At 41.9% G+C, this 27,812-nt stretch overlaps 2 protein-coding genes across 6 annotated transcripts in view; one reads left to right on the top strand and one right to left on the bottom strand.

The window, feature by feature from the left end:
• Nucleotides 1–6,631, bottom strand: part of PPME1 (protein phosphatase methylesterase 1) — a 43,529-nt gene extending 36,898 nt beyond the window's left edge. Inside the window, exon 1 of one of the 2 annotated variants that reach the window (XM_050930740.1) lies at nucleotides 6,425–6,631. In XM_050930740.1, the coding sequence (XP_050786697.1) occupies nucleotides 6,425–6,522 (98 nt within the window). In that variant the 5' untranslated portion in view covers nucleotides 6,523–6,631. The remainder of the gene's footprint in view (nucleotides 1–6,424) is intronic. The other variant, XM_050930749.1, reaches the window with a different exon arrangement.
• Nucleotides 6,632–6,809: 178 nt separating this feature from the next.
• Nucleotides 6,810–27,812, top strand: part of C2CD3 (C2 domain containing 3 centriole elongation regulator) — a 78,057-nt gene continuing 57,054 nt past the window's right edge. For 2 of the 4 annotated variants that reach the window (XM_050930242.1, XM_050930233.1), the window contains exons 1-15: nucleotides 6,810–6,938; nucleotides 8,094–8,363; nucleotides 9,283–9,440; nucleotides 9,794–10,008; nucleotides 10,738–10,973; nucleotides 11,809–11,941; nucleotides 12,785–12,913; nucleotides 15,403–15,547; nucleotides 15,934–16,112; nucleotides 17,803–18,027; nucleotides 20,972–21,084; nucleotides 21,732–21,850; nucleotides 22,904–23,026; nucleotides 24,628–25,095; nucleotides 26,376–26,527. In XM_050930242.1, the coding sequence (XP_050786199.1) occupies nucleotides 6,869–6,938; nucleotides 8,094–8,363; nucleotides 9,283–9,440; nucleotides 9,794–10,008; nucleotides 10,738–10,973; nucleotides 11,809–11,941; nucleotides 12,785–12,913; nucleotides 15,403–15,547; nucleotides 15,934–16,112; nucleotides 17,803–18,027; nucleotides 20,972–21,084; nucleotides 21,732–21,850; nucleotides 22,904–23,026; nucleotides 24,628–25,095; nucleotides 26,376–26,527 (2,735 nt within the window). In that variant the 5' untranslated portion in view covers nucleotides 6,810–6,868. Of the gene's footprint in view, nucleotides 6,939–8,093; nucleotides 8,364–9,282; nucleotides 9,441–9,793; nucleotides 10,009–10,737; nucleotides 10,974–11,808; nucleotides 11,942–12,784; nucleotides 12,914–15,402; nucleotides 15,548–15,933; nucleotides 16,113–16,562; nucleotides 16,763–17,802; nucleotides 18,028–20,971; nucleotides 21,085–21,731; nucleotides 21,851–22,903; nucleotides 23,027–24,627; nucleotides 25,096–26,375; nucleotides 26,528–27,812 lie in introns of those variants that run through there. The other 2 variants (XM_050930252.1, XM_050930263.1) reach the window with 2 other exon arrangements.

The following is a 27,812-nucleotide window of genomic DNA, read 5'->3' as shown; positions in this document are numbered from 1 at the left end:
CTCCTTGTTTGTGTGGGCCTTTCACACAGCAACAGGAGGCAGAAAATCACTTAAATAGTAAATTGTGACTATGAAACCTAAAAAACTGGCGGGGGGCGTTGGTACTCTACACATTTTACAGCTTCAAATGTTTACTGTTCCACTAGCCAGAGCATATACAGAGGAGATTTGAAAGTTCTTTGAAGATGGGAAGTGCTAAGCAGTATTATTAGTAAGAAGCACTCCATCTATATGGTTTAACTGCAAGACTTAACCAGAAACAAACAGCAAGTATTTTCAAACCATATGAAATTACTAGATATATTCATTCATCACAGGTTAACAGAGATCAAAATTGCAATGAAGTGAAGCAAGAAACACTAACAAAGCCAACATGACATCAACTAGAGAATAAGAAGTGACCAGAACTTACTAGGCTTACTATTGTTCCAACTCAAAAATTTACAAAAAGAGTCAATAAGCTGGGTATTTAGGAACCTGTTGTAGTGATGCAAAGGATACATCACACAATGTACCAGCATTTTGCAAAAGAACTCAAGAAAATTGTTATCAAAAGAAATTGTAGCCACTTTGGTCTGTAGGCTGAAAGGTCCCATGACATCAAGCATACACCACCCCATGTATGGAGGAAAATGTTTCTGAATATTATGTTTATTAAAATGAAACGTTTTGGAGCCACCTGCCTTCAGGAAACACATGACAGAAGTGGTAGCACAACAGACCAACATAGGATTGCAAACTGATTTCTATCCTGCTTTTAACACAGACTTAACTCCAGAAAAATACTGATGTATAAATATTTTACTTAAATATTAAGTGTTACAGGTCTCCTAAGTATTAAAGTAGGATAACAGCACTAACTAAACACTTTATGGGTATCTCAGAGCAACTACTTAACATTTGCTTATAGTGCCATAGGTGTGCACAGTGCTTTAAAGGAAAAAATTAAGACAGGCTCCCTGCCAAAGTGCTTACAGCATGTGAACCCAATACAAGGTCCTCAGTCCCTTCAACTCCCATAAAAGAACTGTATAGGACAAGACTCTAAGTTATATATTTAACGTAAACACAAGAGAGATGATGGACAAGAAATGGGAAGGTTTATATAAAATAAAGCTGAAAAATTCTGTTCTGCAAAGTGTGAATGTTGGGGGGGGGGGTTAAATACAAATTACCACAATTAAGCTAAATAAAAGGTTGATGAGGGAATGGATTTAAGTGTTAAACATTAATCCTCAGAACATCCCTATGAAGTAGGTAAGCAGCTCCATTTTACACATGGGGAAATTGGTAATTAAGGGACTTGCTCAAGGGTCTTACAACTCAGTGGCATGTCAGAGAACAACAGATACCAGTAAGCTCTCAAAGCCAGGTGCACTCTCCAGACAGGTATCCTCTGATAAGTCACTCAGTTCTACTCATTTTATTAAAACCTCTTGTCAAAAAGATTTCACAGCAGATACATACAAAAACTTTATTAGGTGGACTGCATTTTCAGACTTTTGTTCAGTAAAGTTGTGGCAGTTTTTAATGCACTCCAAGTCCTTCTGTACCACAGTAGAACATCTGATACGAACACAAACTGTTCAATGTCCTAAGACCTCTGCAGTAACAAAACAAAATGTACTGCAGATTTTTTCATTCTCTCATTTCTACTTCCGTGGAAAGTACAAGGTAATTCTTAACTCTGATACTCCTTGCTTTAGGTAATGCCATGGCATTAAACACTTCAATGCAATTCAGTTTTAAAAAGAATTATGAAAAAATATTAACAAGGAGTATAGCTTATTAATGTTTTAAAAGTTTCAAATAAAAGTAATTTAAGATCTAGAGTAAGTTTTATTGCATATCATTCATTTATATAGGATGGAATAAGCCAAAAGTTATGAGAGCCTTTAGAACTATGTGAAAAGTTTCTGCAGAGGTAAAAATACAAAAAAAAAAATTTTTCAAGAAGTAACAAGGTATCTACTTAAACATTCCCTCCACCTGCACATGCGAAAAGAATTGTTAATATCACAGAGGAGCAGCTTACAAAATTAAATTTTGTAAATTATCTGATCTCATGCTTCAGGGTAAAGCCTATTTCCTGTACTCATCTGATAGGACATTTCACCTAATAAATGGCACTTCACCTCCTAGAATCAGGCCTTGGGCACTGTGCCTATGTCATCAATTCACACTGAAGTCAACAGAAGTTGATGATGCTAGCACCTCACAGGATTCAGCCCCAAATGGATTACAGGAGTAGGCTTTACCTTCTTCTGAAGGATCAGCTATTAGTCACCGCCCCAATTTAGATGCTATTCATTATCTACTGATCTCTTTCAGTGTGGCAAGTCTTAAACTCCTAAATTTGGAGAAAAACAAACCACTGGTTTTTAAACAATCTTGAGTTAGGAACAATCCCCCTGAGATGATACATGCCAGCTCCAGTAGAGAGGACATTTTTATAGCATGGTTTAAGCCTCTAAAAATATACAAGACTTTGGCAGCACTTGATAGGAGTGGCAATAGACCTCGTTTTAACAAGTTGCATTCAACAGTTATGCTGTTAAACTATTTGAGACTAGTAAAAGTTGTTTCAATAGAAACAGCTAGTGCACATCAGAGTGAAAGATCTTTCTGTTCACCTGACTAGTGTATGAAAAGGGTAGAGTGTCTAACTACCTGTACTTCTGAACAGCCCATCACCATAATACCTACGCTGCAAGATTAAGAATCACTACAAATTACATCCAAAGTAGAATTAAATCCTTTACACTCCTCTTGTTAACCACTATTTAACATCCTTTTAACCTTTCTCCTTTTAAAGAATGTAATGTTACCTTAAACACTGGGATTAATAGCTAAATTCAAAAATATGGGTGCAGAAGTGGAAGTTATTGTGAGCGATCACTAAGAAATGGTTAGATCCAAGGTTGTCAGGACTTCTGTGTTATATTTATGACTGTCATTAACTCACTGTAAGACTATGGGCCAATCATGTAATTCCTCTCTGCTATGGTTTCCCCATATGCAAAACTCGTGACAATGGTACTGTCCATCTGCATAAAGCATTGCCTTTTCTCTTTTAAAAAAAAAAAAAAAAAGATGGTAGAGAAGTACAAAACACTACTTTGCATACTCTGTTTCATTCTGTACTATCATTTTCTACCTGGATTTTGTGCCATCATTTCAAATTCCAACTAAATTCATCTGTGGCCTAAGTGGAGGCAACACGAACACTCTTTGGTTTGGAAGTGAATCTGAGCCACTAACGTGCACACCCAGACATACTGCCTTTCCATAAGCCCCCTACTTTTCCATTAGTCTCTGTCACTGTTACCAACACTGTCCTCCCCAGCGCCCAAACCCTGTCTCTGGCCCCTCATATCTGGGTTCTGACCAAATTTTGCTACTTTACAACATCTCCACATACAGCCTGTGCACTCATGCGATTACAGCTAACCTCCCCTTCTCCAAATTTGCACAGCTATAATCTCTCCCCATCCAGGTCATCCAAAACCCCACTGCCAAGACCACATTCCTCTGTGACTGCTATAATCATCTCCTTACTGTGGACACCTCCTTTTCTACCATATAAAAGTTCAAGCTTATTCTCCCCACCTTCAAAACTGTCCTTAACTCCAGCCCATCATCTCCCCCTCCGTCACTATGCTCCTGCCAAGATGCTTTCCTACCCATTTCCTTTCTTTCATCCTTTCTCCTACACCTCAAACAGCCTCATAATTAACATTAGCCAATCTTGCTTGGGGCACATCTACACTACAGCAGTACGGCTGCATCTCCATAGTGTAGCCACTTCCTGTGTCGATGGAAGGTTTTTCCATTGATGTAGGTAATCCACCTCCTTAAGGAGCAGCAGCTAGGTTGACAGAAGAACCTAACTGCATCTACCCTGGGAATTAGGTCAGCTGAGCCATAGTGCTCAGAAGGTGAATTTTTCATACCAGGAGTGACATAGCCAGGTTGCTCTAAACGTTAAGGGTCTGTGATGCAGTAGGGACTGTCTGTGTGAGGAGTGGGAGAGCATGGGAGGACTTTAGGGGATGGACAATGCCAGGGCCTGTAACCTGAGCTAGGTAAGGGAGGGGAAAGGTCAACACCTTTGCCCGGGAAGGGGAAAAAGGAAGTTTGAGTTGGGCTTGGGACTGTGTGGGCAGAATTCAGGGTATCCTAGCTAGGATCCAAGCACCCTGAAAGCCCAGAAGGACTCGATGGAGGGGTCCTGACTGTGCCTGCAAGCCCTGCTGTAATCTGTGTTCCTGTTGTCCAATAAACCTTCTGTTTTACTGGCTGGCTAAGAGTCATTGTGGGTCCCAGGAAGAGGGGTGCAGGGCCGGACTCCCCGACACTCCGTGACAGGGTTGACCAGGCCTTTGCTCTCAAATTATACATTTAGACTTGTTTATAAAGATCACTACCTGTTTGCTCTGTGTTGTGTCATCCCAGATGGCAGATTGTCACTTCCCAGGAGCAAGGACTTATGTGCCTGGCAGAGTTCGCCTACTGCCCAGCTTCATGTAGACTCCTGCTGGGTAATAATATTTAAGCTAAACTTGCACAGGGTTAGCACCAGTTAAAAGAGCATTTCTTCATTCACAAATAAGCAGCTTCAGAGAAGACTCATAGTTGAAAATGAAGAGATGTCCTGAAATATTCATCTTCACCAGGCTCTGTTCATGAGAGAAGGATGTTTAGGGACCTTAACAATAGAGTGTATTCAATTAGACAAGTGAGTTAAAGGAAAAGGCAGCAGGTAGGCCCCAGTTTCAAACCATGACTATTTCAAGTCATCATTGTCAGTTGGGTAGAAGGAACACTAGCTCCCACTTAGACAATGTGCATTAGTTAACAGAATTTCTCTGAGTAGGAGTCAAATCAGCTGCCTATGCCAAGCTAAGGAGATGCTCTTTACCGTAAATAGGCATTCAGCTGTCTAATTCTCTTCATATAGACAGACAGATGGTCTGACAAGTTAGGTCCAGATACATCTCGTAAGCATTTGTGAACACCCTGGTTCAAAACTGAATTTCCAACACACAAGAAACATCAAAATTATTAACATAAAGTCACTCTCCAGGGAAACTATTCAAACTGCTGAAATACATCTCATGTTAACATGTTAGAATTCCCATCCCAAGCCTGAGGCCAATGTCCCAAATGTTCTCTCGCCCATAACTGGCACCCTTGCCTCTCCTGCCAATCCCCACCCACCCCACAATGGGCACCTTCACCTTCTCCGCCAATCCTTACCACCACCACACAACCGGCACCCATACATCCTTTGCCAATCCCCCCGCAGGATAAGTATAAAATTAAAGAAATCAAACTTAAGCTAACTTTAATAAGTGTGTGTGTGTGTTGTAAAGAAGGCCCCAACCAGCAAGTTAAAGAAGGCTGTAAAAATAATAAGTAGTATTACTTGTAGTGTGGGAAGGTTGTATGGTTTCAAGAGTAACTAATAAAATAAAGAGCTACAGTAACAAAAACTGTCTTAAAAGAAACAAGCCCAAACCTTCCCTCTGTTCTGCTGCGGGGGGGGGAGGCATGGAGAAGATAAGAAGGAAAGGCCTTGTGAAGAAAAGAGGCTGTAAATCTTATTTGGATTAAGATTGGAAATAAGGGTGAACTGTCTCAAATTGGTTTTTAGTTGAAGTCAGTAATGGGTGATGACATCACTTGTTTGTTGAAGGGTATAAAAAGTAAACTCTTAAAGGGGTTCATTGCTAAAACCTGCCTGACCACTTTGGAACCCATGCATCTAAGCACCCCTAGGTTTAGCCCATTTGTAAATATCACGATCAAATGCTTATAAATGTTTTGTTACTGTTTGGATGTAGTAACTTGCTTATTAGGTAGGCTTTTTAGGCATGTTTGGAGCAATGGTATAAATACCATTTGGCCTTTATTAAATCCAAAGGAATTGATGCTTAAATTAGTGTTCGGTGGTTTACCATATCAATATTAATAATTTCAAATATTATTACCACCACCACCACGTGCCCACCTCGCAACGGATGCCCTCATCTTTTCTACCAAACCCCACCCACCAGGCAACGGGCCCCCACACCTCCTCTGCCGATCCCCCCGCGCCCACCCACGGGCCCCCACACCTCCTCTGCCGATCCCCCCGCGCCCACCCACGGGCCCCCACACCTCCTCTGCCGATCCCCCCGCACCCCACCACCCGCGCTCCCTCGCCCGCTCTGCTGATACCACCCACCCGCCCACGGGGCCCCTCACCTCCTCTGTCGATCCTCCCTCCACCCCGCCCCGCCCCGCCCCGCGCCCCCTCTGCCGATCCCCCTCACCCCACCATGGGCCCCCTCCATCTCCCCACCACGCGGCAACGGGCCCCCTCCCCTGCCGACCCCCAACGCCCCTGTGGTAAAATCCGCAGCTCCCCTCCCCCACCTACCCCATGCGCATCTTGGAGCCGGACTGGCCGCCCCCGCCGGGCACGGCGGGCCTGGGGGGCAGGCGGCCCAGGTGCAGGTGCTTCTCCAGGGTCGACATGACGAGGGAGAGGCGGACACACAAGTGCAGCTATCACCCCAACCGAGCCAGCAGCCACTGCACCCACCCCCCGCCGGAAGTACCCCCTGCCGCGCCGCGCTGCACCACGGGAAATAGAGTCCGCCCCCCGACTCACTGACGGGGGAGTGTCTCTGCCGGAAGTGCGTGCCCTCGCGCAATCTCCCCACGCCGGAAGCGGTGCCGCAGCGCCCCCTGGGAATTGTAGTTCATCTCGCCGGTTGCGCGCGGCTTTCCCGCCGTGTCCCAGGGCGCCCCGCGGCGGCTGCGGTTGCTGGGCAGCGGCGGTGGCTGGGAGCCGGGCCTTGCGCGGGGGAGCGGCTGGGGGATGAAGCAGAAGAGGCCGAAGGGCCCCGCTCCCAGGGTGGGAGGCGGCGGAGGCGCCCGCAAGAGGAGAGGTGAGCGCCCGGCGCGGGGGCCCGTACCCTGGGGGCGCGGTAGATACCCTGGGTGGGTGGTACCCGGGGCGGGGGGGACACGGTGGATACCCTGCCTGGGGCAGGCGGGGGCGGTACCGGTACCGGGGGGACACGATAGATACCCTGGCTGGGCAGGGAGAGGGAGCAGTACCCCAGGGGGACACGATGGATACCCTGAGCAGTTGGTGGAAGTAGGGTGTGCAGTGGTGGGTGCTGTGGGGCTCATAAGAGGCAGCAGATCCTGTGATGGGCATCTGAAGGAGAGGGTGGTAGCACCCTCCATAGCCTGATTGGGTAATGTGGTGAGTACCTTGAGCACCCTGTCAGGAGGTGGTAGTTACCTGTAGTGGTGTGGTAGGTGCATAGTGGCCATTGGGGATTATAATGTGGTGTGTCATGCCCTTGAGGTGCAACAGAGGGGTGGGAGCCCCGTATGGGTCTTGGTGATTACTTAAAGCCGCTTAGGTAATAGGGTTACCTTTGTTGGAGCAACAGGTACCCTAAGGGCACACTTGGGTCAAGACAGGCTCCATGCATATGGTGGGCACCCTGGAAATGCAGAAGGGATGTGGAAGATGTCATTCCATCATCCAGGGAGGTCATTCACTGAAGGATGGTGGGGGGGCATTGCAGGGCAGTACTGAGCAGACCAATTGCAACTGCAGCACTTTCCAGCTTCATTGGCACTAAGGGATGGCTTTCCTCAGAGCAATCATAGTCAGTGGTGGTGTGAATGTTAATTGTTGCAACAAATTTTGTATGTGAATACTTGTAACACAGCTGGTATCAGAGGGGTAGCCATGTTAGTCTGGATCTGTAAAAGCAGCAAAGAAGTGGGTATTCACCCATGAAAACTCATGCTCCAATACGTCTGTTAGCCTATAAGGTGCCACAGGACTCTTTGCTGCTTTTGCAGGTGTGTTACAGTCATGTCAAGAATCTGCAATGCACAAACGTTGTAGGCTATAATATTCTAAATATCTAAAGGGTAACTCTAAGTATAGCATAGAATATTAGACATATTTACAGGGTAAACTCCAAGTATATTTTTTAACTTTGTAAAGTGATCTGCATCTCAAATATACTACTTGAATGTATATTTTCGAGAACTAATACTGTGTTATATCTCCACAGGTATCAGTGATATCTCCCCTTCTACGAGTTTACCACCTCTGGTTGAAGGCCAGCTGCGCTGTTTTCTCAAGTTAACAGTCAGTAAAATCTTATGGATGGTGTCTAAACCGCCTACTTCTGTTCTCATCCGAGTGAGGTGGTGGGGGGAGACATCAAATGGTACGCTGTTTAATCCAAGGAATACTTCACAGACTGAGCAAAAAGCAGTGAAAACCACCACCCGCTATGCAATTCGCTGTGGGCCAAAACAGTTTGCCTCCTACCTGACAGGTACAATAGCTGTATCCTCTGTATTAATTTTGCAATTGAAATTGTTTGTATTATGGCATCAATTCAGTAGACTTCAGCAGGAATTTGGAAGTGCATCAATAAGTAATAACTTAATTTTATTTTTACTGAATCTAAAAGATGGTTTTATGTAGTGTCTCATGTTTGATATTTCAAAGGGTATTGCATGTTTATAACTCTCAGGAGAATCATCAGAATAAAAAACTGTCTCATGCTACTAGATGTTCTTAAATATCCTTGTAGACTGATCATGGCAAAAGTATTCAAGAGACAGAGTGAGAGCTCTGTGTCTTCTAGTCAAAGAATTGTCACAATAAACATCCTGTGTTTTTGCAGCTGAAATGTCATGAAGACAAAATGATCCTGTCAAGTGCCTTTTAAAAAAACCAAAAACTTTAAGGCCTCAGTCCTCCAATAAGCTCTGTATCACCTTACACTTGTATGAACTTTACTGCAGGATTGGGATCTTTCCTCACCAGTTGCTGTTCCGGCCCGTCAGGGTAAGCAGCTGGCGTGCTGGGACACTTTGTTTACTTAGGTTTACCTCCGTTCCTGTGAACGCTCAAGGTAAAACAAACCATCTTGGACCACCAGCGGCTTATTCTGATGGCCCGGGAGCCAAAGTTTGCTGACCCCTGAATTATAGGGTCGGCTTATGAATGGGTTATAAAAAAAATTTCCATTTTTACTTATCCATCTGGGCTGGGGGAGAGTCGGATTATAAACAAACCAGCCTATGATCAAGTATATATGGTAATTTTTTTAGGTAATTGCATTTACCTCATGAGATTAATTGACAGCCCTAATTTTAACTGCAATATTATTGTTATTCACAAAGAGGTTTATTTTTTAATATGTTGTCTTATACCAGATCTAAGTTAGCTGTTCCTGTCTCCTGTAGATATGGGTGTTCTTGTACTGGAGGTAATGACCAAACCTGACCATCTTCCAATTGGTCGAGCTCAAATCAGTGGATTATCACAACTATCTCCAAGCCACCCAATCAGTGGCTTTTTCACCATTATTTCACCAACATCTGAGAAACTAGGAGAACTACAGGTAGTACTGAAATCTCTTTCTCAACAGCTCACCTGAGCCAGCCAAGATTTTAAAAAATTGGTGCCTAGAATTAGGCTTCTAAACCTATATTTAACCTTAAGTATTTGTTTTTTAAAGTCCCGCCCCTTGGCTATATTCCCTTGAAGAAACTGATCCCTTTGATTGAAAATGTGTAATACGAACTAACTGCTTGTAAATATTCCAGAGATTAAACTAGTATCTGACATAACTGTATCAACTACATAGCCTCTAATATGGAAAATGCAACATGCCCCATAATATGGAAAGTGAAACAACCGTAGAATGTTTGGTACATTTAATTAAAAAACATTCTTCTCACATTGTCTTTTCAGGTATCTCTCGTCTTAGAGCCCTTGTCTGAAACCTATGACAGTAGCAGCTCCATCCCAACCACAGATGTGAGTTTAGACATTGCTGCTTCTGCTCAGGGAACCAGAGGAATGACTGAATCCAGCAAGACTCCGTTTCTTGCTCCAGCACAACTACATGGACCGCTTGGTATGGCTGGAAGAGAGTCTGTTAACAGTAGCAGGGCCGCTACTCCAAGGTAACTTTTTTCCAGATAAAATAAAGGAATTTCTTCTCATTTCAGATGTTTTATTAAGCAGCAGCAATGTTTTTATGACTAAGGCTGTAAGAAAATCATGGGCCGCAATTTTGTTGTGGAAACAGCAACTTTATATAGCTTCTACAAATTGGAATGATGTTGTGACCCCATGCTCCAGGTCACAACGCCACTCACTCAAGTTTGGACCAACTGCCCTTCCATCATGCTTACCTTCAAGAGCCAAGCAGGAACACACGGTGTGCCTTTTGTGCTGACCACACCACAACCACAACTCTAACAAACTGGCTGCTATTTTTGAACCATCACGGCTTTCTTACAACCTTATGTATGACTTATAGATTAAGAAGTACTTCCATGTGTAGTCTAAATCATGTTGTAATTAGGCATCTAGCTAGGAAAAGAATAAGGGGCCAGATCCTCAGCTGGTATAAACCTGCAGAGCCCCGCTGACTTCACTGAAGCTATGTGGTTTACATAAGCTGAAGATGTGGCTCAGCTGTTTTAATTATAATCTGAGTCAGCGTATTTCATGGTGCAAGTGTAAGAACAGAAGTCAGGATTTCCTCTTTGCACCCAAATACAAATATGTCACAGTTTTCTTTGAGGTGGGGAATACAGTACTCTGATTAAGGAATGTGCACAAGAGTTTGAGGAGCACTGTATTTACAAATCAACTTTGGTTTTACTAAACTTTATCTTTTTAAATAGAGGAATAGACCACTTGCTCTTTCAAGAAAATTCTGAGAACATAAAGAACAGTTTATCTGGGTCTCAGCATCGTCTGATTTTACCAGATGAAAATTTAAAAGTGAATCCTCCAAAGAAACAGGCATCATTTCCCAACAGTTCTGATCTTGAATTGCAAGCAGGAACACCTATGGGGAGCCACAGTAACGCACATGTACTGTCTTTGCACAACCCAACTACAAAAGACCTCCTTTCAGGTTTGTAAATATTAGCCATCAGGGTTTAGGTTTCATTTGAAACTGTACAAGCTCATTAATATTTCGGCTAGCTGGCATGTGGTACAAACTGTTGCTCTTGTAGGACTAAAGGCTTCAGGGTAAGGGTTACATGTAATGTTCTAGAGACAGTATTTGGAACTTAAACTGACAGAACACTTTTATATTTAATACATAAAAAAAATTTAATTTAGTGCTGGTGGCAGGTGGTCTGATTGTCCATATAACGGGTATAGCATGGGCAGCAGCTGTACAAACTACCTCATCTCTGACCTGGAGGAACAAGAAAGGAATATCAGTCTCCTAGCCTATTTAATCCTTGATTTACCTGCTGAGATGGCTATCAAGAGTGCAAACTGTGCAGTGGGATTTTGTGTTTTGTTTGTTATCAGCACTTGTTTGATAAGAATGGACTTAGATCACTAACTCAGTTGCCATGGGCCACCAAATCAACTGTCCATTGTATTTACTGAGAAATCTTGAAATTGGACTGCTAGTGACAAACCTTTGGATATCAAGCCAACCTTCCATGGGTTAATCTGGCAACTGTACCTGCCATACCCTCTCCCTACCATCAGGTTCAGTCTATCCAGCACAAGTGTGTTGTGCTTCATACTGCCCTGTGCTCAAGGCTAAAGTAGGACTGCTCCCTCTTACTCCCCATTGTTTTATATGCTTTATGATATATAGCAAACTTGATCTCCAGTATGACAGATAGAGACATAAAACTTACATCTGGCATATTTACTTTATGTTCACATGGCTTTTATATTTTAAATTAATTTTTAATTTTGAGTTTTTATTCTTTATTTTCCAGCTCTTCTGGATCAAGGCAATAAACTCCGCAATGCCATGGCTGTTTCTGCAATGCAGTTCAGCCCAGATACTGATGTTGAGTTGAATGAAGTACATCCTTCTGTAAAGAGAGACACCTTCAAAGCAACAGCAAGGTAAGCTTGAAAGAGGGAGTGTTTTTTACTTCCAAGTCATTATCATATTTTCCTATAATGCTGTGATTTGTGTCACATCTGTCAGTATTCTTATTCAAACAAGCGAAATTAAAGCCCTGGTGTAAATAAGCTCTTACATTTCACCTCACCAGTTCCAGTCCATGTTGGTAATGACTTAACGTCAGTACCATCTGAAGGTCATTCAGTGATCTGTCTGATATGATTGAGTAGTTCTGTCCGTGATGCACTGGTATCCACAGTTGGCACCTTTGCTGGTAGTTTAAGCAGAGTCAAAAGGTTACATGAATTTAGAGGCTGAGATACCCAATCAGGCCTAAAAGAGATCCCACAGTTTGAGGCAGGTTGGTAGGGAGAAAGTTCCAGCGCTGCTTCCTACACTACATTTGATTTGTAAATAAGTAGAGGATTTCAGTCTTCCCAGGAATGCTGATCAGGTACCTTTCATGAGCACTCTAAAAAAAAATAATAATAAAAAGAGAGAGAATGAGAAAAAGCATAGAGAGCCTGCAACTGCTATGTTTAAACTGCAGGATTGGGTAGTACTTTTGGCACATTTTAAACTACACTTACAAGTTTGGATCAAAAATTGTAACTTGAAACAAAATCTACCTAGTGTTGTATAACAGAATTTGTCCTTTTTGTACTTAAGGAGTTAAAATGCAAATAGAAACACACTGTATATAGGTTTTTATTTGTGTTAAATAAGAGAGAATCTGTTTATTTGATAGCTGAAATGAATAAAATCTAGAACAAACCAGAAACACTTATTATCCTTACTCTTCCTCCTCGTGATTCCTCTTCACTGGAATACCTGTCATCCAGGAGCCTTAAAACCTTGGACCCTGATGTCATATCCACTACTGAAGATCCACTTCTCCTAGCTTCTGAATACACAGGCCAAGAATTTGACTCTCATGCTGAAAAAAGAGCAATACACCTACTTCTGGGCGGGTGAGTGCCATGGCATGCACTGAGATGTTATCATAAACATTCCCAGAATGACCCAGATATCTCCCTCTTGTATTATACGGGATTCTTGTTGAGTCAGCATATCCTTGGAAATATTTTGGAGTCCTGGGTTATCAGGTGGTGATAAGAGAGAGTATTTTACACTTTGAGTTTGTGCCCACCTTAATTGTGAGAGTCTTGTTCAAGCAATATTGCTGATGTTGTTGGAAGACTAAGCACTGTTTCTAGTGTAAAGTGATTGTATCTGGCAGAGATACTGGGAAAATATTATTCAAAAAAATATACAGTCTAGACTTTAAGCAAAATAGAGAGTGGCACTAGTTATATTTACTCTTTGCCCTATTATTAAATTGCCTCTTCTCCACTCTAAATCCAAAGAGTTGCTTACATTTTTATGTATCAGAGGGGTAGCCATGTTAGTCTGGATCTGTAAAAGCAGCAAAGAGTCCTGTGGCACCTTATAGACTAACAGACGTATTGGAGCATGAGCTTTCGTGGGTGAATACCCACTTGCATCCGACGAAGTGGGTATTCACCCACAAAAGCTCATGCTCCAATACGTCTGTTAGTCTGTAAGGTGCCACAGGACTCTTTGCTGCTTTTACATTTTTATGTGGCTTTTAAGTGGCTTTTCAGGATAGTATATACAATTTTTCCCATTTATAATTGCTTCCTTTTTGCATTTTACTCAGTTAAATAGTGAAGCCAAGTCAGGTCCCTCATCCTGCAAAGATTTTTATATATTTTAGTACATTTAATAACTTAGAAGTTAAATTTAAGTAGAAACTTAATAGACATGAGTAGCACCATTGACTTCACTGGAGCTATTTGCACATATCAAGTTAAGAACGTGCTTAAATCTTTGCAGATTCAGAATTCTAATCAGTTTCCCTTTCTGTTTTTCTTGCCACTGTGTTCTTGTATTTTCCCCCTTTGGGGGAAAGTTTAAAAAAAAAAAATTTTGCCAGCAAAATCAGTGAAAATCTTTCTTTTCACTTTTTTGTAAACTCTCCCCTTCCTTTTATTTAACAATCTAAAGCAGGGGTAGGCAACCCATGGCACACGTGCCAAAGGCAGCACGCAAGCTGATTTTCAGTGGCTTCCCGGGTCCTGGCCACCAGTCCGGGGGGACTCTGCATTTTAATTTAATTTTAAATGAAGCTTCTTAAACATTTTTAAAACCTTATTTACTTTACATACAACAGTAGTTTAGTTATATATTATAAACTTATAGAAAGAGACTTTCTGAAAACCTTAAAATGTATTACTGGTATGTGAAACCTTAAATCAAGTGAATAAATGAAGACTTGGCATACCATTTCTGAAAGGTTGCTGACCCCGGTCTAAAGTATTGGAGGAATATCCAGATTTTACTTTGACGCTTGTGAATGGTATCATACTGACAGCCTTGGAAAATGCAGTTGTTGCCTAGCCTCAGAACAGAGCTCAAGAAGTATTCCACTAATGTACCTTTACCCTGTTCCCAGTGAACAATGTGAGAGTTGGCTCTCCATGTCCATCCAGATCTGAGTGTCTGAATGCTATCATGACATTTAGATGTGGTGAAGTTGTGTGGTGAAATTGAGAGCTTTCTAATGGGAAGTGGACTGACATTCACTAGCTCATCTCACAAAAGTGGCAGGTTTAAAATACCATCTTGTGAAAACTTTTTTGAAAGTAGGTTATTAATAATGTTTGGGAAAATGGGATGCTTTTTTAATTCAGGGCATTGATAGTGGGGCATGAAGCCTTTCACTTCTACAGTAGATCACTAGCAGATATCCAGCCAGGTTGATAGTAACCGAAAGTTGTTTTATCTGGTAGCTATTCAGTGACTTATTCGACTTGCCACTCCTAAGTCCTTCCCCCTTTTGACAGTTTTAGAAGCAAGGCCAAAGACTCTGGCCAATGGAAAGCCCTTTACGTCAGTGATACTCAGTCCTCAGTGCTTCAGGAGCCAAATTAGCGATCAGCATTACCCAAAAGAGCCACAGTAGTATCGATTCATTCTTTCATTTACAGTTATATCTCACAGCAAAATTACTGACCAACTATTCTACAATTGGTTAATAACATAGCAAAGGCATCCTGATAGGTTAATAAGTTAGATTGGTTAATAATTAAATCACACAGGGTTTTAATATCATGTGCTGCAAAAAACTGCAGTAGACACATTACAGAGACACTTTGCGGCTCCCAAGCCTCAGTCTGAGTATCACTGCTTTATGAGTTCTGTCCAGATCAGGTCTGAGACACACTGTGAGGGGAACTTGTTTTGTTTCTGCCTGTGCCATATCTCTTAACTGAACTCTTCATTACTGTTAGGCACTAGCTTCACTCTTGCTAGTTTGAACATCACAACTAAGGTCAAATCTGGATATAAAGGTGGCTGTTCTATAAACAACGCAATTCGAATTGATGTGAAACTGCTATATTAAGAGGGATATTTTTTCCTCCTCTTGTGTCCACAGTGCTGATTTATCCCCTGTGCATTTCTGGGATGGGACAGGTTCCCCTCCAGAATCTCTCTCTTCAGGAAGTGAGGTGTATGACAGCGAGCTCAACGATCCTCACTATGACCAGAGTCTGCTGGAGAATTTGTTTTACACAGCTCATGTAAGTGGGGGACAAGGAGAATATGCTTAGGCCACAGTGCTATAGTAAAAGAAAATCAAGACATCAGATCAGAAGGAAGAGAGACGTCTGAGTATCTGTAAGGCGTTTTTGTAATGTAACCTATAGAAGTTTGCCACTATATTAAAAATTACATTAAAAACTGATAAAAGAACATTATTAAGATGACGGTCCAGCACTCTCATTGGGAAATGCCAGAATAAAGATTGCCAATACAGCATTAATTTTGTCCCCTCTGAGTATGCTTTTGATTGTCTGATTACATGATCACATTCTATTTTTCCCACCCTCATTTATGGTGGCTGTTGTGTACCTTTTGTTGGCATTGGTCTTATTAAACTTTTATTTTTTCCAATCTCTCTTTTTAGAAGTCTGATACCAGTTTAAGTGACTTCCTCAGTGATGATGAGGATATTATATCATCTAAAAAAGTAATCAAGACAAAAAAGCTTGTGAAAGGTGACCACGGAAACCATCAGAGGTCACAGAAAACTTTGGATTCTAGCATCTCTGATCAGAAAGAAAAGGCAACAGAAATGAAACCCAGGTGAACAGTTCAGTTACAGACTCCTTGGTGTGCAGTAGCTTCAAATCATAAGTTGCCATTAGCAATAATCATGCGGTGGTTCTCAACCTACGGCTTGTGGCCCAATCAGCACACAGCTGTGGCCCACATGACATCCTCAGGGCCATACAGGTAATATTAGATGCAGCCCGCGAAACACATGTGGCCCACAATGGTAAATAGATTGAGAACCACTGCACTCCCACGCCCTTTCACTTGCATATAGTGTAACAGTGCTTTGAATAACCAATTTGATTAAGAATTTGATGTCCTTCTGTATGATGGAATCCAGAGAGTTACCATACATCATTTAAGAAAATGCAACCAGCTGCTTAAAGAGATACAGTCAAGTTAAAAATTATGTTTGCAAAACAAAAGAAGTATCTACCTTTCTAATAATAATTTGCACTTTTTGAATGACTAGAAACGGAAAATATTCTAAACCAAAGTTGCTATTTGTTTTCTGTAGTTTGTTTACTTTTTGTATTTCCTTTAGCTTGCATAATGAAGAGGAACGCTTCCATTTTCATTTTTGTTAATAGCCAGTTTCACTTTAAAGTTCTTCATGCAATATTTGGGCTGCCTGCGTTGCAGAGGAGTGAAACTCTGACTCCCTTGGAATTTAAAAACAAGTAAACAAAAAATAAGAGCATGTAAACTTTTTATAAGCTTGTTTTTACAAAAGCTAGTTCTTAACTGCGTTTGAAAGGACAGTGTTCTTTTAACCGAATGTATGCATTATTTACAAAGCCTCTACAGAAAGCATGTTACCACAGGCTTCATAAAAAAATAAACAGAAGGCTCAAGGTATCTTGCCTGACTTACAAAAAAATCTACAGCTAAATCTGAAACAAATAAGAAAAAAATAGAGAATAAATAAAACTCTTAGCATCAATGATTGTCAAACAGTCAGAGAGGAAGTTACACCAAGCAATACGGTATTCACGCTGGGAGTAGCTTCACTGTCAATCTCATACACTGTTCACAGTGACGCCTCTCAGTAATCCAGTTAACCAATTTAATGATACACTAAACTTTTCTTGAAACCCAAATCAGTATACTTCCTGACTTTCTAAGTGGCTGTGCTGCTGTTCCCAGATTCCATACCTGCTGCTATCATTGCATTCTACTCTGCAGGTGAAATTCACTTCTGTGGAGATGCAGCACAAAAAGCCTACATACCACTAAAGCCCTCAAGATAGAGTTTACATGGTATGTAAGTGGTCCATAGGCCTATTGCTGGTCCCTTGCACACAAGTGAACTTACTTTATGTCTGTTGCAGCATCTGCACCCTCTGACCAGTGTCACAGGCTTCCTGAACCTTATCTTGTTGCAGAGCTGAATTAGGAGGGTATCCTGTCTTATGCAGTTAGAATTGCATGGAAAGAAAACGTCTGCACTTTTCCTTCTTTATATAGGTATATTTTAAGTACATAACACATTTTAATATAGAAGCCAAGTTCATTATCTTCAGTTTACATACTTTGACTGTAAAGCGAGAGTAGAAAACTTGTGATGAAAAGTGTAGTACAATGAAAAAACAAATGTGCGCGTTCATGTATTGTGAACCATTTTTTAAAAAAAACACCCTGCCAGCCTACAGTTTTCCCTTAGGGTTTTGCTGCAATGAATGTTTGTCTAAGCTGGATTCTCTGCTTTAACCCTTTTCAGCTGTTCTCCTGCTAGACCACTACCACTTTCTGAAGCTCCCACAGAATGCACAGAGGAAGGACAAGCCATAACCTTAAATGTGGATAGGCTGGCATTGCTGGGTCGAATACACTTAGCCAGAGTCATAATAGAAAGCTTGAGAATTCCTCCTGAAAGCACCCAGACTACACCAGGCAAGAAAAGCTTCACAGGGAAACCACCAAGACCAGCATTAGCTACAAAGCGGTAAGAATTAGTATTTTTATGATTTTGTGTGTGTGTGTGTGTGTGTGTGTGTGTGTGTGCGCACCTTTGTTGGATTTTGGAACCAGGGTTCTCAATGCTGGTGTTTTGTTCAATGGACTTTATCTCAACAGAGTCCTGAGGTTCTTCCTCTTCCTCTCCTTTGTCTTAAAAAGTAACACATCATAGACTTTTAAACAAAATACAATGATAAAATATGCACCTTTGTAGCTATGTTGGTCCCAGGACAAGGTGATTGAGGAGTGCTGTCTCTCTCAAAAGTGTCTCTCTCTAACCAACAGAAGTTGGTCAAATAAAAGATATTACTATGATGGGATCCTCCAAGGGTGCATACTGGGCCTGTGCTACCTCTGTGCCCCCTTAACTCTCTCCAGCCTGGTCTGTCTCTCACAATGCCTTGCTAGTGACCAGCAAGCAAGCCCTGCCAGGCGCTGTTATCACTCAGCACAACAGCATGTGGAGCCCCACACCCAGGTATTTTGCATGAATGCTCCCAGAGCCACCCATGAATCACACAGAGAAACGCATCAGCCAAATCCTCCCCAGCATTGTACCTCAGGAATATACTGTCTAATTTATTAATTGGCTCACCACTTCAACAGCAGCAAGAGGACATACACCAGCATTTGTCAAACCTGAGCAGATTTGCCCCCACACTTCATACCAACTCACTGGTAAAGATAAACAGTTAAACAAATGCATTGACTGTAAAAGATACCTTTTAAGTGATAGTCAAAAAGTCAGTTAGTTACCGAAAGAAATAAAATATAAGCATGCAGTCTAAATTCTCAACCCATTTAAACTGGGCAGCAACTAAAAGCAGTTTTTCTCACCCCACTGGATATTGCAGTCTATAGTAATACAGATTTATCCTTTGAAATCTGGGCCAGTCCTCTCAGTTGGAGTATCAAGTCTTCAATGTTGTTGCTTGCAGTGTAGGTGGGTGAAGGAGAAAGGCCCAGTATGTGTCCCACTCTGTTTTATACCCTCAGTCCATGTGTTTGGAAAACACAAGTCTTAGGTATTGCTGAGTCTCTCCAAGCAAGGTTGAGCAATTCCCCTGGTGTGGCCTCATTCAGGTGAGTCACTGCATTGTAGCTCCTTTGCTGGACAATTCACTGTTGATGGGTTGTTTCTCACATAGAATCATAGAAATGGAAGGGACCTTGAAAGGTCATTGAGTCCAGTCCCCTGCCTTCACAGCAGGACCAAGTACTGTCCCTGACAGATTATTTTGCCCCAGTTCCCTAAATGGCCCCCTCCAGGCTTGAACTCACAACCCTGGGCATAGCAGGCCAATGCTCAAACCACTGAGCTGTTTCACATCCCGCCTGGGCGTTGGTTACTTGCCTTGCTGTTGCTTCTGAGAAGCTAATATCTGGCTGATACCCAAAAACATGCTGTAAGTTGGAAATGTCTACACTGGCAGAGCTACAACGCTGGCAGTTACAGCACTGCTGAGAGAGCGCTGAAGTGAAACCACTGTTGTGCGTTCACATTGTCAGCTGCCTGTGCAATAGCATGTTCACACTTGCGGCACTTGCAGCGGTGTTCAGAGCAGTGCACTCTGGGCAGCTATCCCACAGAGCACCTATTCCTCTTCCCACAACTCTCAGTGTCAGAAGGCAGATGGGGTCTTGGGGCATCCTGGATCCTGTCCTGATGCCCCGTGATGCATTGCTTTACATCCCGTCAATCCCTGTGCTTCTGTCCACATTCGGCACCATCTTTCAACGGTTTGTGTACTGTGCGCTCTGCCTCTTCCACCTGCAGGAATGGATCCCACACTGTTGATCAATATACTGCTCGCTCTCACTAACACGTCACAAGTGGCAGTGGTGTTATTCCTTAAACTACAAAGGCAAGAGGAATGCGACATGGAGCTTGCCACATGTACTAGTTACAACACAAGATTGCTTGTGGCATCCACGGACATGCTGACCACAGTGGAATGCCACTTTGGGGCTCGGGAAACAAGCACTGAGTGGTGGGATCACATCATCATACATGTCTGGGATGACAAGCAGTGGCTGCAGAACTTTCGCATGAGGAAATCCACATTCATGGGACTGAGTAATGAGCTTGTCCTAGTCCTGCGGTGCAAGGACATGAGAATGAAAGCTGCCCTGTCGTTGGAGAAGTGCATGGCGATTTCACTGTGGAAGCTAGCTACTCCAGACTGCTACCTATCAGTCACTGACCAGTTCGACGTGGGAAAGTTGACTGTTGGACTTGTGTTGACAGAAGTGTGTGGGGCCATTAATCGCATCCTGCTGCAAAAGACTGTGACTCTGAGCTACATTCATGACATGGTAGATGGCTTTGCACAAATGGTCTTCCCTAACTGTGGAGGGGCAATAGATGGCACGTACATTCCAGCTCTGGAATCAAACCACCTAGCCACCGAGTGCATTAATCGGAAGGAGTATTTCTCAATGGTTCTCCAGGTGCTTCTGGTTCACTGTGGGCATTTCATGGACATTAACTCTGGCTGGTCTGGAAAGGTGCATGACACACACATCTTTCGGAACACTGGCCTGTTCAGGAAGCTGCAAGCAGGGACTTTCTTCCCAGACCAGAAGATCACCGTAGGGGAAGTCAAAATGCCCATTGTGATCCTGGGAGACCCTGCCTACCTCTTAACTCTAATTTAACAAATGTTGTTCTTGGATATTGTGTAAGTAACAATATTGCATTATATTGGAGAATAAATTCATTTTCATCTCTGTAGTTCTTTAACCGAGTCTCAGTAGCAATAAAACGTGCAATAAAAAAAACTGTAGTCCACTAATATTGAAGGAACCATGGGCCCAATAACGTGGGCTTGTGGACACTGTGGCTACAAAGTTTACTCCTGTTGTGTATGGCCTTAGGGGCACTACACCGCGGAAAGCCTGGGATCTTTAATTCTCTTTTTCATTTGTAGCACTTTCTTCATTGAGTACCACTTTCCAGTGGGAGTCTCCAAAAATGAAACAGGACAGATTTCCCTAACAACAGAAGTGATTCGCATAGCTTCAAGTAAAATCACAGGCGAAGGTAAGAATTTTTTTTCTTTTTTCTTAATCTCAACTGTGTTGAATTCTACGCCTCTTAAAATTTATTAGCTCTTTCTGATATTTTATTGTGCTTTGTGGAAGGGAGACCCAAAACATCCACTTGTGAACCTGCATAAGTTGCATCTGACCCAGGATAGTTGGTCAGTGCACAGGACCCCAGGGACTTTGGAGATGGAACACTCTCCTGCAGGGAGAGAGGATCTAAACATAATTGAGTTTAATTTTAAAAATGAAGGAATAAATTAGATAGCAATAGCAGACTGTTGCCCCCAGTGGAAAACTTAATGCACAGGTATGGCTGAGCATTTGTTACTCCTGCAAAAAGATAAGTTAGTTTCCATTATAAGAGAATTGAGTAGCTGAAAACTCAAGATATTCTATTTTAAGGTTCCAGCAAAAACCCTTGACTCTGATCCTCATACTCCATCCACTCTCTTTATATGGCCTGAGAGATGCACAGAGTACTTGCGTGCTATCCTGATGTGGGCTGGAACTTCCTCCCCTGGAGACTTGACACATGCACACTAGTCCTGCCCACCCTCTACATACAGACGGAAGATTTCTCTGTTGCTTTTCAATTTCATGGAAGTCCAGACAAGCACTCATAGCTGTCAATCTTCCTTACAGTGGTGAAATTTCAACAGCGGTTTGTGTTCCCTATTCACTTTGGTGGAATGATGATAGAGCACTGGTGGAACTCTGATCTTGCTTTCAAAATCTACATGAGAAAAAGCACACAGAAAAAGGTACTTGCCACGAGTTAATCTGTGTAAGCAAATATGTATGTGTTTTGGGCACTCAAATACTTTTGTACAATCTGATGTCCTTTGTACATTATCTGCAGTGCTGTATTGGAATTGCTCTAATCTCAATCACAAGACAAAGACAGACAAATTGATGGCATCCAAATGGGCTGCTGCTTTAATAAGTAATAACTACTGAGCTATTTTAAAAGGGGTTGAGGTATGTGCAGTTGCTTTTAGGGGAATAATATGGTGTTCCTCTTGCTATCTCAGTTCAAGACTGAAAAGCCCAAATATGTTTCTCCATCACCCTTCTTTAAAATCATGGTATTGCCATTTAAGGAATAGGGGGTGGATTTAAGCATTAACCATCAAACAGACATGAGTAATCCAGCATTTCTCAATGTGGTACATATCCCAGTGCTGCTGCATGGAAGGTGTATACATAAGAACACACAGCAAGGTTGAAAGGGGGCATGGTTGGTTTCATTTTCTTGAAGGAGGAACTCAGCTTTCAAAAGCTTGGGAAACACTAGAGTAACCTGTGCATTTGAAAAATAAAATGTATATTTCTTTTGGATAAATGGGTACATGTAAATAATCACATTCACGTAATCTGCTGCCTACAGAAAATCAGGGAGTAGGGTTAACTCAGTTCAGATTTTGTTATAATCTGCAATAACATTAAACATATCATTCTCCATCTGCCCTCATAATCCTTTTCTAATGGAAAACGATGAATAATTTGTCTCCTTGGTAAGTACAAAATCATATTCCATCCCTGGAATCTTGCAGTGATCCAGAATTCTCACAGAAATTGAGATCTCCCTGTTGCCATCATCTCGTGGTGATTCCTGGATCAGGAACTAATGGAAACCTTAGTTCTATACAAGCTGGGTTTGTATTACTATAACATTGGGACTCTGTGCTGAAAAGGAGAACAGTGGTGTACAGGCGTCTTCAGAAGTTGTCACTTCACAATTACTCCTGAGTTTCTTCCTGATCAGCAAATCTTTCAGAAATCTTAGAATTAATTTCTTTTTTTCCTGTCCTCAGCCGATGCTAATCGGCTCAGCAACTCTTACACTGCGGAAGGTTATCCAGTCTGAACTGCTCACTGTCAGCTGTGAGCTACCTGTGGAGGAAGACGGAGGTCAAACACAGCTTGGACCTATAAAGGTAAATAAATTCCCATAAAATGTTTGAGTTAAATCATCTTCTATGGTTATATTTTGGTGGCTGAATATCTTTTTTTTTTTTTTCTTAACTCTGATGCCACATCTTAAAGCTGGAGGTTTGTGGGTACAGTAGAGTAGAACCACGATATATATGCACCTCTACCCCGATATCACGCGACCTGATATAACACGAACTTGGATATAACATGGTAAAGCAGCGCTCGGTGGGGGGGAAGGGGGCTGCGCACTCCGGCAGATCAAAGCAAGTTCGATATAGCGCTGTTTCACCTATAACACGGTAAGATTTTTTTATTCCCGAGGGCACTATTATATCAGAGTAGAGGTGTATTTTACAAAGGCTTTAGGGAGACACTTGTAACCTTAAAACCAGGAATTCTAATTATAGTTCACCGGAGTACAGTATAGAACCATCCAGTTGAGGGGAAGGGAAGGAGGAGGAAGTCTACCTGGGAATTTCAGCCCTACAGAGCTGGGGAATCCCTGGGGAATATAAGCAAAGGTTGATTCGGTTACTTTTGTAGTCCACCAGAATGGCAAGTGTTTTCTATTATAAGGCTTGAAAAACCCCGCTGACCAGGGTGAGTAGGCAGATCCTCTTCTCCAAAGAGCAGGGGAAGCTATGGAGTAGAGTGGCCAGGGAACTGATCTACTTGCCACTTAGTGGCAGTATAGAGATTGAGGCCGTTGTGTATGGGCTGAGTTAGTGAATAGAAGGATAAGCATGACTGTGTTGGTTACAAGGGAGAATGGGATAGTGTGAGAAAGGAGAAGAATGGAGGGAGGGATGAAGGAATGGATGAGAAAGGAGGAATAGAATGGGGGGGACATACAGTGTATTGAGCAAATGACAGGAAAGAGAGGGAATGGAGGGAGAGATTTGGAGACAAGTAAAATGAATGGGGAAATCCAGTGGCGAAGGAGGAAGAGACAGAGAACAGGAGGAAGGAAGGGGAGTGTAGAAAGAGGTGCCTTAAATGAAGAGGGGAGAAATGAAGGGAAGGAAATATTACAAAACAGAAAAATTAAACTGGAATAGTCACTGAAAGATGAAGGCAAAGACAAAGATACCATAGCAGGAGAGGGGAAAAATGAAAGGAAGAGATAGGAAGAGAGAAGGAAGTACAAATGAAAGGGAGAAATTCAATGCCAAAGTATTGTGATCAAATAATGCTATATAATGTGAACAAAAATCGTGTATAGACATGCCCAGATAAAGTGCTCAATGGGAGATAGTTTTTTTGTTTTGTTTTGTTTTTTTTACTGTGGCTAGTTGGTGTCAAGAAAATTTTTCAAACTGTATTATTGTATACGTTTGAAATTGTACAAGTTTTCTTCATTTTGTGTGTGTGTGTGTTAGGGAGGTATCACTTTATTCAGAAAATCTTTCTGTAGGATTTCTTAGAATAAGAGTTGAGATTCATGATCAACATACATCCATGAATGAGCTTTTAGGGTTCGGTAAGGAAAATTAATGCAGCTGTTGAACCAAGTATGCTATATATTTCTGACTTGATATTGCTGGCCCTGTCCTTCATAGAGGGCAGATATTCTGATTAAATACTTTCTCCTTATATAATGCAGGTATCATTGGAGCTTGCAGCTGACAACAAAGACTTTACCAGTGCCAATGCCAGGTCAGCTAGTACTGTCCAGCAAGCCCCAGTTTATGCCATCAGAAGTCCAGGGGTTAAGTTACAAGAAGCTGACAGAAATGTTATACATGCAAAAAGCCCTCGGCTTTTGAAAGAAAGTAACCAGGACTCCTCAAAGAGAACAGAAGTACCCAGAACAGGGGCTCTGCAGTCACCACCATCCATGCCACTGTCTGCGTCCCGTAACCTGATGACACAAATCGATGCATCGGAAGAGGATGGATTATTATTGCATGTATTGTTAATGGTGCCTGATGGAAAGGATTTTATTGCTGGAGACTCTGGAATCCATGGTTCCTGTAATGTGTATTTAAACTGCAAACTGTTCAGCACAGAAGAGGCAACAAGATCTGCTGTCATGTGGGGTACAACACAACCTGCCTTTAGCTTTTCTCAGGCAAGTCACACACTTCCCCTGTTATGCTGTCTAAATTGCATATTCCTGTGGGGGGCAAACTTTTTCCAAAGCCCAAGTTTTTATCTTAATACAAGCCATAAGGACTTCTCTGACTATCTCTCTCTGATGTATTAAAGTGCTCTTATTACTACTTTGGTCATACTACAAACTGTGAAATGCAGGTGAGTGCGTCCTGGAATTGCCCAAACAGTAAACAAGACCTTTAAAATACCAGAGGAAAGTAGACAAGGAAGCCCATATATAATAAAGCAAGGAAAAAAAGGCAACTACTCTTTGTGGGATGGGAAAGAGATGCTTAGAATGTTGTGTCCAATACTGTATGGTTGGAGGGATGACTTTATTTCTTTATAATCCTGTATTTTGTTTTATCTTCAAATACTATATGCGTTAGTCAGCACAAAAGCTAGAGTTAATGCAATGTTAAGGGAAAAAAGTCTTAGCCAGGAAATTCCAAAATGTTAGACTTCTGTTGTTACACAAACTCAGCTATGTTTCACATACACCTCTACCCTGATATAATGCTGTCTTTGGGAGCCAAAAAATTTTACCGCTTTGTATGTGAAACCGCGTTATACTGAACTTGCTTTGATCCGCCAGAGTGCGCAGCCCCGCCCCCCCCGAGCGCTGCTTTACCACGTTATATCCGAATTCGTGTTATATCGGGGTGCTTTATATCAGGGTAGAGGTGTACTGTTGTATTTACATCATTTTGACCAAATTGTTATAGCAGAAATCCCACTTTTTTGTTTTGTTTTCTTGGGGTTTTTTCCCTTTAAAAATATCAGGAATGTCAAATCTGTTTTCCCCAGTTTTATTGCAGGATTCATTGGGAGTCTTAGAGATGTGAATTGTGGGAGTCCTCAGGCCTTAATTGAAGGTGTGGTTTCATTGAAAGGCATATCAAAGACATATTTTTATCCCAAGTCATTTCACTGGTATTTATGATAAATAGGTGTTACACTCCCCTTCATTCCCCCTCCCCCGCAAAAAAAAATAGTTTAAAGCAATTTGAATAAAAATCACTTGCCATCTCAATCACACCTTGTTTTGCATGGTACGTTTTCTAATTCTACCAAAACTAAGTAGACAAGCCTGAACTGAATTTTTAATTTGGATCTCCAACTAACAGCATTCAGACCACTAGGGAAATCTTCCTCTGTTAAAACAGAATACTCTGCGTTTGACAAACAGCTTCCCCTTCTGTTTTAATGCAGTTTGCTTCATTTACTAGTTGTGCAGTAAACTCTCTCCCATACTAGGTGATGCCTATTTCGTTAACTCCCAAACATCTGGAGAGACTCAAGAACAATGTAATGGTTATTGAAGCCTGGAACAAGATGCGAACCCCCGGATGCGACAGACTACTAGGATTGGTGAAGCTTCCTCTGCATCAATTTTACATGTCATTCAAGTAAACAGGCTCTTGAATTTTTGTTCTGTTTTTGACCAGAGTGTGGGGTATGTGCTGACCAGTGGCAAGGGGAAGAAAGGGAACGTATGTCCTTACAGCAGCCTGCAGCAAGAGTCTGCTCTGCATTGTAGGATTCAAGAATTGAGGGCCAGACTCTAAAACACGTGTTCTTGGTCAGACTGGAAAGGCTTTGTCCACAGTGCAAAATGTCTGATCCATATAATTGCTAAACTATATTCTCTGTTGGGACTTTGCTAAAGTAACATTGATATTAAGTCTCCGATCCTACAATCAGATCCTTGGAGGTGGATTCAGAAGTCTGTGCAGAGCCCACTTCAAAGGGGCACTACATGGGTGCAGGAGTCTGCCATAGCTGATGACTGCAAGGTCAGGCCCTAGATTTGTAACAGTAAAATCTACAAGACAAGCAACAGTGGGCCCACTGTTGTTCACTAATGTGAAATGTATGATTTTCACTGCTTTAAATCCACCATTCGCACAGCATTGTTTTGGTGCAGAAACAAGTAAGAGGTTGACCAGTGAACAGCCCATAGAAGAAATGAAGACAGCTGCAGTGCTGTCCAACTAAACCAGCTTAACTCATTCTGTTTGTAAGAAAATATGTCTGTAGCAGATCAACCTGACCGTTCTCAAAGAGCAAGCCGTGGCGTTCATAGTTATCATTAGTTACATTGGATTAGAATAGAAATTGATATGTGCGCTATAAACAATATTCAGTGCCTTCCACTTGTTTCAATCTGTTCTTTCCCAAACTGTTACTGAAATAAGCAGGTGATCTTATCCTTAAGACTACCATGGAACTGTCAGTTTACATAGCACAGGTTAGTGCTTCTAATATAAAAATGTTGTCTGAATAGCTCAACTTCAGGTGGTCTTTCCTGAACATTTCTTTTTTCCTCTTTTGTTTAGGGGTTTGGTTCTTTCCTTCCTTAATTTAATGGCAGCTTAGTTCAAGCAATACCTGCCTAAAGTGATTTAAAATTGATCAAAATAAAGGACACAAAATATATTATTTTTAATTCAAGTTACTGGTTCCTGATGTTTCGGTCAAATTAAACAGAGGAGCAAATCGGTTAGTCTTCAGTTAGGTGGAAGGTGCTTTATTATTCAGTTCCGTGCACATTAGACACTGGGATTTATCAAGAAGTAAATACATGTTGCTATGTCTTCCAACTACTACCACTGAAGGCCTTGGTGTTTCTGTGGAACACTCCACTCTCACCCATCTTTTTGTTCTTTTTCAGTGGTTTTAACTAGTAAAATC

Source organism: Gopherus flavomarginatus, chromosome 1, assembly GCF_025201925.1.
Source record: "Gopherus flavomarginatus isolate rGopFla2 chromosome 1, rGopFla2.mat.asm, whole genome shotgun sequence".
NCBI lineage: Eukaryota > Metazoa > Chordata > Testudines > Testudinidae > Gopherus > Gopherus flavomarginatus.
This window is presented reverse-complemented; position numbering and strand designations above follow the sequence as displayed.